Source organism: Camelina sativa, chromosome 12 (genome assembly GCF_000633955.1).
Source record: "Camelina sativa cultivar DH55 chromosome 12, Cs, whole genome shotgun sequence".
In the NCBI taxonomy this organism is placed as follows: Eukaryota; Viridiplantae; Streptophyta; class Magnoliopsida; order Brassicales; family Brassicaceae; genus Camelina; species Camelina sativa.
Window position 1 is genome coordinate 10038640 of NC_025696.1, and position 14890 is coordinate 10053529.

Consider the following 14890-nt stretch of genomic DNA (forward strand, 5'->3'; position numbering starts at 1 on the left):
TAATAATCAATCATATATACTTAGAACAAAAGTTACATGTAGTAACCAAGATCTAAGCCCAGCCAATACTAATTTCATATCTACGATTTCCAACATCTGCAAGTCTGGAACCAATGAATGCATAATTACAAATTTCTTTTTAAACACACGGAGTATGCTGAAAGCTAATATATGTCATTATTTCATTTGCTTGGAGAAGCAACAACAGAAGCTCCATGGCTCCATTAGCAGAACCAAACCGTAAGTTTTTTTTTTTTTCATCCTACAAAAATGGTATGCGGATTATATATATTTTTCTATTTTGTTAATCAGATTATTGCTTTGATACATTTGCAGATAATTCTCTACAGAAGTTAAAACCTACTCTTGGTACGACCTTCACTGCAACCACATCTCTCTTGCTCATTCATATCTTGAAATTTTTTTAATTAGAAATTATGTACAAATTCTTCGATGGTATTTACTTGTTCTTTCGCAGAAAGTTGTGTCTTGTCACCGAGTGAGTTACAAAAAAGATCAACATAATTTATAATAACCACATATATTCGTGATTTTTTATTTATTTTTTATAAACTATCATCGTGAATCCATGATCATGACTCAAAATTAGAAGAAAAGATGACCTTATTTAAAAAGTAGAAAAAAAAAAGTAAGAGCCACATTAGTAACTAAAAGGGAAAAAAGCTTTTAAATACCCCATCTATTTTTTCTTTGGAAGATTAATACCTGGTCTTTTTCGGTTGGAAGTTTAATACATGATCTATTATTTGTTGTTCAATAAAATGTTGGTTTATATTTGTGTTGGTTGAATAGTATCCCGTGGTCAACAGCCGTTAAGGATCGTGACAGAATCACTAACTATGGTTAAAAATTAACAACACGTGGTTAATTAAACCCTCTGAAAGACACTGTTGCCCTTCACTCTTCACTCTTGTTTTTTCCCAATTCGCGAAGCCCTTGATAGAGAACCCTAAGTCAATTATTGTTTTCCTCTTCTCTTTCTGGGTTAATCGTAATAATGATGGGCCAAAGTTCAGGGTCTGATGCAAATTCGAGTCGGATCTGGGGTCCTCTTTGCTGCAATTGTGGTAGAGCTACGACGCTTGCAAAGTCTTGGACAAATGAGAATCCGGGTAGAAGATTCTTTAAGTGTGTTGTTCATGGTTTTGCAAAGTGGGCAGATGAAGAAAGGCCATACGGTTGGCAGAAGATGAGCTTACTGGAGGCTTGTAAGTAGCTTGCCAGACAGTTGTTTGTAAACGTCTATCAATATAGCTACAAAATTAAAAATCCCATCAGTTCATAATGTATAAGACATTCAAGTAATGATCCGAAATGATGACCACTCTAACTTACTCTTCTGGATCGCGGTTATGTTCAGTGATGACATAAATGGCATGCGGACAGGGTATGCCTGTGAGATTCCATTGGTTGCAAGCACATTCTCTACGGAGGAGATTGACACAGTAACTACCACTTCCCTCTAAGACCTCGTATTTGTGCTCACCACTTTTGAGGACTGAACAAAACTTGGAAGATCTACGATTTGCATCTAGTATTAGCAATACCTTTGGTGGGAACCGACCTTTGCATTTTTGTGTCTTCGCAGCTAGCTTACTATTACGCTTCATTGCTATTCTTCTGACTTCCTCGAGCATGTTTAACACCGGCAACTTCCTAACATCCTCACAGCTAGAGTGATAACTGAAGAAGGCTCTGCACCATGTCTTGGGATCTGTTTTCAGCAAATCCTCACAAGCAAGTGGATCATATTTTCTCAAAGCTGCAATGTTATACATGTAGTCCCCTTCTGTTCCACTGTATGCAATAGCCCAGAAGAAACCTTCATGAACATAATCACCATGTGTCTTCCTCCAGTTGACAAATATGTGTCGAGCACAATGCCTATGTTCCGCTTTTGGAAGCAACGCACCAACAGCATTGATCAAACCCTTCTGCTTATCAGACATAATAGTAAGCCCATCCCCTAACTCCAAAAGCAAATCCTTCTTCAGCTTCTCAACGAACCAAGTCCATGAATCAGTGTCTTCCACTCTAACTATTGCCCAAGCAATAGGATAAATTCGGTTGTCTGCATCCCTACCAACAGCTGCAACATCGCCTCTAAAGTGTATATTGAGTTTCAGATTTTCGCAACTGCACAATGAAAACTAAGTGATTAACCTTCTAACAAGATGATCGATTTTGAGAAAAAACGACAACGATTGGATTAAGAGACAACAATACGCAGAGATTATCAATCGATTAAGACAACAATTCGCAGATAATCAAACGATTAAGAGACAAAACCCCAACCCAGATAATTCTTAACGAGAACAACATGACGAAAACCCAGATAATCAAACGATTCGATTACATACCTCATCTCAACAATTCGCAGAGGGATCCCAATTCGCAGATAATCAAACGCCCAGATTCATCGAAGAGGTAGAGAAGAGGAAGAACAAAATTGAGTTAGGGTTTTCAATTTGGGGTTTCGCGATTTAGGTTAGAGGTTTACGAATTGGGGAAAAACAAGAGTGAAGGGCAACAGTGACTTTCAGTGGGTTTAATTACCCACGTGTTATTAATTTTTAACCATGGTTAGTGGTTCTTTCACGACCCTTAATGGCTGTTGACCACGGGATACTATTCAACCAACACAAATATAAACCAATATTTTATTGAACAACAAAAAATAGATCAGGTATTAAACTTCCAACCGAAAAAGACTAGGTATTAATCTTCCAAAGAAAAAATAGATGGGGTATTTAAAAGCTTTTTTCCCGTAACTAAAATGCTATTGTTTTCAAAGAAATGTAATAAAGAACACTAAAGATGATGGCGCAGGGACTCGTCTATCCGATAATCTGGGGAGCAGTCAGAATAGCAAAGTTAGATTCATCCATCAATGAACAGATTATATGAAGGGATTATATTAGTTCTAGCTTATAGGACAAACTTATTTCATTAATTGATAATATTTGAACCTAGGTTTCATCACTTTGGGACCGTGTTACCAGAGTCCGAGTTTTGCCGTTGTATTTCTAAAAGGTTTATTTCCAAAACCAATGAAACTCTAGATTAATTAGCCCCCTGCAATGATCATGATCATCTGATCCCTCTGTATTTGCCTCTATGGTTCGTTCCGTTTTGGTGATAGAAGACTTGAGAGTTTCTTGGTTCAACGGTTTTAACGTTTTGCCGTGATATGGTCACGAATGATGATTAAATTTCAACGTTTTCAATTACCCCAAAGCCGTTGAATTTTGTCGCGGGCCCCCGTTTCACGCCGTATATGTCTAACATGGAAGGTTAAAGGACCACTGCTTATCAGCTTTACGAATTCAACATTTAGAGATTTTCAGAGAAACTTCAATTTCTTTTTAAATAAGTAAGATCTCGAATAAACGCCTAAAACACTGAGACAAAGAATTAGCAATAATTTTTTAAAAAATAAGACTATGTGACGAACGCTTGATATTGTATTAATTCGAATGATTTGCTGCATTATCAACGTCTTCTTTACTAAGAAATGAGACTACTTGCATATATATATACTAGAAATAGGCTCGCGCGCATCGCGATATATATTTTATTTTATTTTTATTAATTATGATATATCTTAAATTTAGAAATATATTTTTGAGTGTTTATTTTTATGAAATTATTTTTAAAAATGTTTATTATGTGTTCCTTTATTATAAAGGCTTTAGATATATGGTTTTTAATGTTTGGGCGCAAAATAAAATAAACAAAACATATCGAATTTTTTTTGATTGAAGTAATTAAATCCCTCAAAGTTTTGTTGTTTTGAATTTTATTGTTTTGTGATAAATTGTTAGGTTCTTAGAGCATCTCTAGCCCCACTCTATTTTAAAGTCAATACTTTGTTATAGAGTAACATTTGCTCTAACCCTACTCTATATCTTACTCTAAATATAATAAATGGTAGGATTACTCTATATGCAATTTTAATTTTTTACACTTACTCTATTTTAGAGTATACAATAGATTGATATATTGAAAAAATCAATGCTCTGTTTTAGAATAAAAAATAGAATATATATTGGAGATAGTCGTAGTACACATGAGGTTTGTGTAGAGACCATATATTAGGCATTCGAAACAAAACTGAGTATTTGAAAATAGTTTACAAAAATGAAAATTATTATCAAAACTCAGTAAATCTGAAAATAAATAAATAAAAATTATGTTTTAGGCTCAATCGTAAAGAAAAATAATTGATAAATATTTATCTTTTTGCGAGTGGTTCTACAACTTTATATATTCTTTAACTCAATCTTAATATTTGATTTTCTTCTTGACTCCACAATATGTTGCTACAGTTTGATTTTCTTCAGTTAGCCTCCTAACATCTTGTGAATTAGTAACTCTATATGAATGTTTAAAATGTGTTATACTTCTATGATGATGAGTTATTTCTCGGTCCTTGTCTCTATTCTTATTCATTATGTTCTTTTAATGTCAAAAAAGAACTCTCCAATACGTCAATTGGTGTAGATCATGGAAGGGAAGACAAAATCAGAAAAATTGATATCAACAACATACATTCCATTTATTTTTCTGACATAACTTCATTTCTAATTTATTTTAACTTACATCTAAATTTTTATTTTAATTAACTATATTTAAACTTATAATATCTATATGTTGAATTTTCCATCAGATTTTGATGATTTTATAATAAGATATGTGAGAACAAAAATCAGACCGACTAAAATTCATCCAATCAATAAATGAATTCTAAAACCTGAATTTTGTACTATACTAATGAGATTATGAATCTAGACAATATGTTTTACAAGGTAACATAAGAATCACCAATGATTATTTTGAATAATTAATAAGTGTACTCACGATTTATCATATGCTCAAGTGTTTACTCTCTAATCTTGTAATCATCCTTGATATTAAAAAATTGGAATAATGCATGTTAAAATATGGCTAACGTCATAAAAATTTATGAAATATCTTATACTATATCTCGCATCAAATTTTGAATAAAATTCATGAAAAGAAAAGTGTGTCAAAATTAAATGTTTTTTAGATTCGATATATTATCTCTATTTTCTAATCATTTAAAAATCAATACTATAATTACCATTAAATTATTTTGTAAACTATTGTTTTCTATTATTTCATGGGGTGATTAAGCAATTCTGTTATTTTTATTTTCTTTTAGTACATATGTTTTAAAGAGAGTCAAAATATAACTTATAGAATAATAAATATAGTTTAATTTTATCTGGATACAATGTGATTTTTTAGATATATTAGAACATATATATTTTTTAATTATTCTGTCATAACTAATTTGGCTTCAATTTTTATTTTAAAAGTATTAAATCTTTTTTTGCTTTAATTTGTTTAATCAGTAGTTTTATTTTTAGGTTATATGGTATATGCTTTATTAGGAAATATATTATATGTTAAAACTAAAGGTTATGTTATGATACCATTAATGATATATATATTTTTTAATACATATGTTTTAAAGATAGTCAAACGGTAACTTATAGAATATTAAATACAATTTAATTTTATTTGATTTTTGTCTTTAATACAATATATATGATTATTGACTACAATGTGATTTTAAAAATATATTAGTACATATTCTATATTTTTAAATTTGTCTATCATAAATGAACTTGGTTTCAATTTTTACTTTAAAAGTATGAAAATTTTGTTTGTTTTAATTGGTTTGATTAGTAGCTTTTCTTTTTAAAGTTATATGGTATATGGTTTCATTAGGAAATATTTTATATGTTTAAACTAAAAAGTTGGAAGAAATATATTTTTGTAACAATGTGAATTTTTTAAAACAAACTATCCACTATATAAGGTCATCTGCATTGGGCCAACACCTTGGGTGTGCTTAGCCTCTTTAAAATCGAAAATATAGGGAATAGTGGCCGAAGAACATGTTGTTGGGTCTTCATGTAGAACTGATTTTGGGCCAGTTCCAGCCTGACGTGGCAACCCGTGAATGGATATGATTTTTTGCAAAGGAGAAAACAGTTCATTTCTCCATTTGTTCGAAATTGCTGCTAGGGCTTTCGAACATCAAAATTTGGTATTGTATTTTGAATTTTAGTATAAGTTTTTTAAGTTTGCAGTTTAAATGTTATTTTTTAGAGTTATTAAAATTATAATATGTTTTAGATTATTATATTATTAAATCTTATAATCTTAAACATGTTCTCCCAATAACCAACTTCTAAAACAAAAGATCTAAACTACTAATCTTATATTATTTTAATAATATTTTTACTCTAAGAACACCCAAAATAGTTCTCCCAATACAGATGTCATAAGATATAAATAAATAAAAAGGTATATAAAAATATTTAATTTCAGATTAATTAGTGAGAGAGACATGTGTCACAAATATAAAGCGCCAAGTGTCGCATTGGCAGGCAATGTTAGAAAAAACATTCTCATATTATATAAGATAAGATATGTATATATATATATATATATATATATTTTTTTTTTTTATGGCCTAATCCTTACCCGTCATTTACTTGCATATATTTTAAGGCCTTTCTTAAGGGTAAGAAACTGATTATCGAAAAAGCTATGTATTTTGGCTACAGATGAGTGTTAATGGTGCCTGCCTCGACCCCAGCCTACTGGCCTACTACAACTTGTCTACGTTATTATTTGAAAGGATTTAAACATAATACTAATACTGTATGAACAGAAGAAAAAAATGGCTTTATGGCTTTCGATTTCCATATATTAGATTTCTTAAGGGTTTTGTGACAATCAGAAAGTTTCCGAGAAACAGCACTTGCTGTTTAAATTGGTAAGAAACGAACAGATGTTTAAACACTAAAACAAAACTATAATCTCTTAAGGCAAAATGAAGCAGAGGAGTTTCTTATCAATCCTCTGTTTTGTTCTTCTAACCTTTGGTGTTACCTCAGTTTCAGCACAAACATGCATACAGAACCGTAAGAATTTCATACCCAACGGCACATACGATTCAAATCGCCGTCTCATCCTCTCTTCTCTTCCTTCCGATGCCGCGTCTCAAGATGGTTTCTACTACGGTTCCATTGGAGAAGAGCCGAATCGAGTCTACGCATTAGGGATGTGCATCCCAAGATCAACTCCAAGTGACTGTTCTGATTGTCTAAAGGGCGCGGCAGGCTGGTTGATACAGGATTGCGTCAACCAGACAGACGCATATTATTGGGCACTTGATCCAACGCTGTGCCTTGTGCGTTACTCCAACGTTTCTTTCTCAGGATCTGCAGCTTATTGGGAAATTGAATCTCAGTATTTGGTCTTGAACACTGCAACCATCGCCTCTGATCTGACAGATTTCAAGACAATATGGGAAGGATTGACACTTCGTATGATTGCTGCAACCTCCGCAGCAAGAAGCACACCATCGTCCAGTAATAACTATTACAAAGTTGATTTTGCAAACTTGACAAAATTCCAGAATATATACGCGTTGATGCAATGCACACCAGATATATCCCCGAGTGATTGTGACAACTGTCTGCGACAAGGCGTACGTGAGTACCAGTCATGCTGTGGTAATAACACAGGAGGCTATGTTATGCGGCCAATCTGCTTTTTCCGGTGGCAGCTTTTTACATTCTCTAAGGCTTTTGGTAACATTACCTTGGCTCCTCCTCCTTATCCTCCTCTTTCTGCTCCTCCACTGCAACGTCCTGTGGTTGCGTCACAACCACCTTCTGCAGACGATCGGGCCAATCCCAAGACTACAGACAATAGTAAGTCCTTGCAAATTTATGACTGAGAGTTCTGATACAAGACTTTGTCCAAAGGTTCAAAGATTATAATGTTACATGTTTTTAATTCTCCAGGCAGCGTAAATATGTCAATGAAAATTATTGTAGCAATTGTTGTGGTTGGTGTAGTCATCCTTAGCATATTTTTGGGACTTATTGCTCGCCCGTTTGCTCGGAAGGGAAAATCATATCAAGAAGTTGAACTTAATCAAAGTAAGTGTTGTTCATTTTTTTTTTAATTTGGCCTCTTATCTTTTAGCAAATATATAGTCTATGGAATCTAATTAAGACCATTTATTACAACTGTAGCTGGTATTACATCTGTACGCTCTCTGCAATACAAATTTAGCACGATTGAAGCTGCAACAAATAATTTTTCAGAGAGCAAAAAACTTGGTCAAGGTGGATTTGGAGATGTTTTCAAGGTATCATTTCTTTAGCTACTTGTTTCCTGCTTCCCTTGCCTATTACTTGGAATCAAAGCAAGCTGGTTATATAATCTTATTGATGTTATTTGTAGGGTACGTTGCCTGATGGAAAAGAAATTGCTGTCAAGAGGTTGTCAAGAACGTCAGTACAAAGTAAGAAAGAGTTCAAGAATGAGGTTGTTCTTGTAGCGAAACTTCAGCATAGAAATCTTGTTAAGCTTCTCGGTTTTTCCGTCAAAGGAGAAGAAAGGGTCATAGCCTACGAGTTTTTTCCTAACAGAAGTCTGGACTACATCCTCTTTGGTAAGAATATAAACAAATGATTGGGTTATATATATTCTCCTAAACCCTAATTCTTGATCTCATTGTATAATGGGTCTATATGAGATGTGCAGACCCTAAAAAGCAAGGGGAGTTAGACTGGGAAAAGCGGTACAAGATCATTGGAGGGATTGCTAGAGGGATTTTATATCTCCATCAAGATTCACAACCCACAATCATACATCGTGACCTCAAAGCGGCTAACATCCTCTTGGACGCTCATATGAACCCGAAAGTTGCAGATTTTGGGACGGCAAGGATCTTTGGGATGGACCAAAGTGTAGCTAACACAGAGAATCCAGCTGGAACTCTGTAAAATACTCTTATTACCCTTGATGGCTTATGAACTTAAGTTTCAAAAAAAATTTCTTGACCAAATGTACAATTAATCTTGCAGCGGTTACATGCCCCCAGAATATAGGGACCAAAGACAATTCTCAATGAAATCTGATGTGTATAGCTACGGAGTCTTAGTTCTTGAGATTATATGCGGCAAGAGGAACACAAGCTTCTCATCTCCGGTTCATAATTTCGTCACATATGTAAGTACCTAAAAAGAACAGTAGAAATCTTATGATCCTATATCTAACTATGGTTGTGACTGTAAAGTTCTGATTGATCTCTGAGCTGTGTTATAGGTCTGGAGGTTATGGAGAAGCGGGTCACCACTAAACCTTGTGGACCAAGCAATTTCAGAGAATTATAAGAGTGAAGAAGTAACAAGATGCATCCACATTGCCCTCCTATGTGTTCAAGATGATCCCACAGATCGTCCCGACTTTTCGATAATCATGTCGATGCTCACTAGCAATTCCCTCATATTACCTGTTCCTAAGCGACCTCCATTCCTCATTCCAGATAGGCCCAACCAGGGCCGGCCCGAAGGTCTGTGACGCCAAAGCAAACTTATGTAAATTTATCCAAACGTCCACTTGTAACCTTAATCTCATCACCTCTCTCATGCTTTTCTACATGTTTATCCTCAAACAGTCAAACTGCTCCCTTTTTGTTAAGTTTCACATACAATGAAAAAGTAACACTATAGGAAAAAAAATATACATGGGAACAGGGGAAGAATGATAAACGGCAGAGATTGGCGAGATATAGGAGATTAGGAGACGGGAAGAAGAAGAGAAAAGTCAAAAAAAATAAAAAAAATTTGGATTTTTTTTTGTTTTTTCGGTTTTGTTTACTATAATATTTAGAAATTTTTATAAAACAAAATACTTTGGATTAGACAAAATAGGGCAAAATTCGATTGGATTTAACGTTAGGGTGGTTTGAACACAATAGAGAAAAAATTAAAGTAGAAAACCACTTCACTAAGGTTGTGAATGGTTGCAGCGGTTGGGGTGGATAAATCCATCTGCGGATCAAACCGCTTTTTGTTTACCATTCATTGTGTTTAGTCCGCAGTAGTGCGGTTTACAGAAAATAGAAACAAGACCGCAGCAGACCAACTGCGGACCGTTTTTCCCTACAAATAGAGTTGGACCGCAGCGGTCTGCTGTCCACACTTAAAACAGAGCGGTCTGGTCCGCAGACGGATTTGTCCGCCCCGACCGCAGTTACCATTCACACTCTAAAAACATTGCTATCGGTGACACCCACTCAAATGTCTTCAAAACTAAAAAAATATAATATTTTAATTTTACAATAATATTATAATTTTTAAATACATTTGAACAACTAATAGAAAGACACGTGTTGATTTTTTCTCATCTTGTGCCTCTAAATATTTAGCCGAAGATCCTCCATCTTTTCTCTTTCTTACTTTTTCATTGTTTATTAATTTTTTTTGGTTCAGATATTTATAAAGACATGGGATGTGGGATGGGAATACTCCAAAGAAAACTTATGTAAATTTGTTGCTCCTAAAATCTTTATAATATTTGGTGCCTAAATCATCTGCTTCATGAGCTTTAGGTCAGGGCCGGCTCTGGGCCCAACCAATCTACGATGAGGTCAAATTCCCAAAGCATGAATGATGAAACTTGATCCTCGTTGAAGATGACTTGTTTGGTGTTAAGTAACCATGTTTTTTTGTTATTTAAGTATCTAAACTGTAATGAAATTATTCAAAAGTTATGTATGTGTTAGTTGTGACTTGTGAGATACTCATCAAAAGTTACGTACACTTTTAGCATTTTATAGTTCATCAAAAGTTACGTATACTTTTATTGTAGCGCTCTTTGTTACAAAATCCTTGATCTGAATTTTTTTATCAATTTTACTTCCTTAACCGGGCCTCGCCGCCTATTTTTTGAACCAAGTTATACGGAAAGGTCTGTTAGTTATTTTCTCCAGTTCTTGCCATTACAGCTCAACTCCCATTTCTTCTTCAATAATTACATCCCACAAAAAAAATTCAGTTTGATTTTTTTTTATTTTTAATATAGTGATACTTTACTCAAATTTGATAATACATTTAGGTATAAGAAAGTGAAGGGTTCAGGGTGCTTTGAATACTGTAAATTTAAGTTAAAAGAAAGAAAAATAGTCTTTCTTGTTATTTAAGTTTAAAATATTTAGGTTTAGGTTTTAATTTTTAGGTTTAAGGAAAAGCTAAGAATTCAATATCTAAGTTTAAGGAAAGAACACGTTTATCAGTTTGACGAAATCAACATTTTGAAATTGGTTGATCTAAGGCAAAGCTATAATATATATATATAGGCTGTTTAAATAATCTAAGGCAAAGCTATAATCTTTCAAGGAACAATGAAACAGAGAATTATATTCTCAATCCTCTGTTTTGGCCTCATAAGCTTCCGTGTTGCTTCGGAGATAGCACAAACATGCACGAGTGACCAGGTGACTTTCAGACCCAGCAGTACTTACGACTTAAAACGCCGCCGCCTTATCCTCGCTTCTCTTCCTTCCTATGTCACGGTTCAAGACGGCTTCTTCTACAACGGTTCCATCGGACAAGGGCCAAACCGTGTCCATGCAATAGGGATGTGCATGCCAGGATCAGTTCCAGATAACTGCATGGGCGGAGTTAGTATACAACCATGTAGGTCAAATGAACATAGTGAATTTTTAAATTTAGTTAATTTTTTAGGAAAAAAATCAATTTGATCATTGTAAAATAGTATAATCAGGGCCGGTCCTAAGATTGCGTAGGCCTAAAGCATTTATTATACAAGGTATTTTATAAAATATGTTAACTGTAAGCATATGATACAAACAATAAAAAAAATACAAAAACTGCCATTTTTAGACATCGAACCCGCGACCTTGGGTATGTTTTTGTACAACAGAACCAACTTAGCTAGGATCTTGTTTCGTTACTTAACCCAAATTATTTTGTATATATTATGTGACCTAAAGCAGATGCTTTGGCTGCTTTAGGGGTGGGCCGGGCCTGACATTGTACACAAAATTAGGCTTACATCTATTATACCAATGATAGTTTTGTGAAAAACTGAAGTACCACTCTTTGATCACAACATGTACTGTCATGTTATCTCCGCAACTTCATTTCTTAACCTATACATAAAAAAAGTTGAGAACGTCATTGAAATATCTTCTGAAAAGTTGAAACCACTATTATACAGTTTAAATAAAAAAGTTTAAACTTCTCACCTGAAATTAGAAGACACCACCATAGGCTTCTTCAACTATACTGTAAACCCTACATAAACTCATCATAGTTATTAGCTTATTTATTTAAATTATAACTGAGAATAAATATAACAATCTTAATGGCTGCAAATAATCCTAAACTTTCCCATAGATTTGGTCAGTTGAAAATTCACCACAAAGCTCCACTCTCCAGCCACAATCATTTTGTGGAACTTGTTAACTTGTTTTTTTTTAACAGTGGCATGGATTAGAGTTCCCTAAAATCACACAATAACTTCGTTAATCAACCTAATAATCTATGTTTTAAACAAATATAAATATATAGATAAAGGATTATTATTGACGAATATTAGCTCACCTCGACATCTGCCAAGATCATTTTTAAGGTTTCTCCTGTGAAATTTGTATACTGCCTCCACGAATGAATGATACGCACTTAAATCTTCCAAATCAACTTGAAAGGCTTAATGTTAGCGAGACTCGTGATTCCATTATTTGCAGTCCTTTTATCTAGATTATAAATAATTAAATATGTATGGAGTATATTGTTGTAGGCTATAGTGATAATCGCATAACCATATATATAGTTCAAGACAGCTATTTAGGTTAGACATAGCATATAATTTGCGAGTAAATGATCATATATAAATGTAGTAAGTTGCAAAGATTTTGTGTAATTTTCTCTCGTTAATGTAGTAACTTTTAAAACAATATTCTTGGAAATTTGTTAAGTTTGGAATAGTTCCTTATTTTGTGTTTCTATCTAATTAAATAGTTCAATTTTATAAAATCTTTTCGGTAGATGATTTCTTTTACTGGTTTAACAATATATGCGCGATTATGGGACATTAATAATACAGATTTGCTTGATTATGAGGACATTAATATTATAGAGTTCTAATTGATATATTTCTAACAGTTTTAGGGAGCTAAAGATCGTAGTAATTATAAAATGCTTATTTTTGGAATATTGTATGTATACCAATAATTATACGTATATTAGATATTATGGACCGATCATCCACTTTATAGGCCCGCTAGTTTTTAAGCTTGAATGGTACGCGTGTTTGGTGACTGGGATAAGTGTTCTGAATCGAAACACACTAAATACAACCCGAACAAAATTAACCCGGGTGCCAATAAGGTCCGCATGTTTTTTCCTTTTAAATTACGTGGCTACCCTTTTGTTTTATATGCTTTGTTTTATAATTAGGGGTATTTCATGTCATATTTTGTCAATTTTATTTCTACAGAGCAAAAAATGCTTCTCTTTTAATAGGATAGATTATACTCAGGCCCGACCCACCTCTAAAGCATCTGCTTTAGGCCACATAATATATACAAAATAATTTGGGTTATGTAACGAAACAAGTTCCTAGCTAAGTTGGTTCTGTTGTACAAAAACATACCCAAGGTCGCGGGTTCGATGTCTTAAAATGGCAGTTTTTGTATTTTTTTATTGTTTGTATCATATGCTTACAGTTAATATATTTTATAAAATACCCTGTATAATAAATGCTTTAGGCCTACGCAATCTTAGGATCGGCCCTGTACAATTTATTTCCTGTAAATACGTCTATTACCTCACAGGCTCACAACCAATCAAGAAAATTTTAAAAGTAAATCAATTAATTTTCTTTTACAGGTGTATATTACCAAATTCTACTAACCTCTTATTTGTATCAATACTATTAAAAGAGAAGCATTTTTTGCTCTGTAGAAATAAAATTGACAAAATATGACATGAAATATCCCTAATAATATAACAAAGCATATAAAACGAAAAGGGTAGCCACGTAATTTTAAAGGAAAAAACATGCGGACCTTATTGGCACCCGGGTTAATTTTGTTCTGGTTGTATTTAGTGTGTTTCGATTCAGAACACTTATCCCAGTCACCAAACACGCGTACCATTCAAGCTTAAAAAATAGCGGGCCTATAAATTGGACGATCGGTCCATAATATCTAATATACGTGTAATTATTGGTATACATACAATATTCCAAAAATAAGCATTTTATAATTACTACGATCTTTAGCTCCCAAAAACTGTTAGAAATATATCAATTAGAACTCTATAATATTAATGTCCTCATAATCAAGCAAATCTGTATTATTAATGTTCCATAATCGCGCATATATTGTTAAACCAGTAAAGGAAATCATCTACCGAAAAGATTTTATAAAATTGAACTATTTAATTAGATAGAAACACAAAATAAGGAACTATTCCAAACTTAACAAATTTCCAAGAATATTGTTTTAAAAGTTACTACATTAACGAGAGAAAATTACACGAAATCTTAGCAACTTACTATATTTATATATGATCATTTACTCGCAAATTATATGCTACGGTCTAACCTAAATAGCTGTCTTGAACTATATATATGGTTCTGCGATTATCACTATAGCCTACAACAATATACTCCATACATATTTAATTATTTATAATCTATAAAAAGGACTGCAAATAATGGAATCACGAGTCTCGCTAACATTAAGCCTTTCAAGTTGATTTGGAAGATTCAAGTGCGTATCATTCATTCGTGGAGGCAGTATACAAATTTCACAGGAGAAACCTTAAAAATGATCTTGGCAGATGTCAGAGGTGAGCTAATATTCGTCAATAATAATCTTTTATCTATATATTTATATTTGTTTAAAACATAGATGATTAGGTTGATTAACGAAGTTATTGTGTGATTTTAGGGAACTCTAATCCATGCTACTGTTAAAAAAACAAGTTAACAAGTTCTA

At 33.2% G+C, this 14890-nt stretch overlaps 1 protein-coding gene across 1 annotated transcript; it reads left to right on the plus strand.

Annotated features, from left to right (window-relative positions):
* Positions 6879 to 10543, plus strand: LOC104733352 (cysteine-rich receptor-like protein kinase 13). The gene is made up of 8 exons (XM_010452934.2): positions 6879 to 7778; positions 7872 to 8009; positions 8106 to 8221; positions 8317 to 8527; positions 8620 to 8857; positions 8943 to 9087; positions 9184 to 9407; positions 10477 to 10543. Exons 1-8 carry the CDS (start codon positions 6893 to 6895, stop codon positions 10541 to 10543), a joined length of 2025 nt encoding a protein of 674 aa, XP_010451236.1. The 5' UTR covers positions 6879 to 6892.

Excerpts from the sequence above, each read along its gene's own strand:
- LOC104733352 (XM_010452934.2), top strand. The coding sequence starts at position 6,893 with ATGAAGCAGAGGAGTTTCTTATCAATCCTCTGTTTTGTTCTTCTAACC. Across the intron at positions 8,222-8,316 it reads GATTTGGAGATGTTTTCAAG|GGTACGTTGCCTGATGGAAA; the intron begins GTATCATTTCTT and ends TGTTATTTGTAG. Across the intron at positions 9,408-10,476 it reads CCATTCCTCATTCCAGATAG|GGCCGGCTCTGGGCCCAACC; the intron begins GCCCAACCAGGG and ends GCTTTAGGTCAG.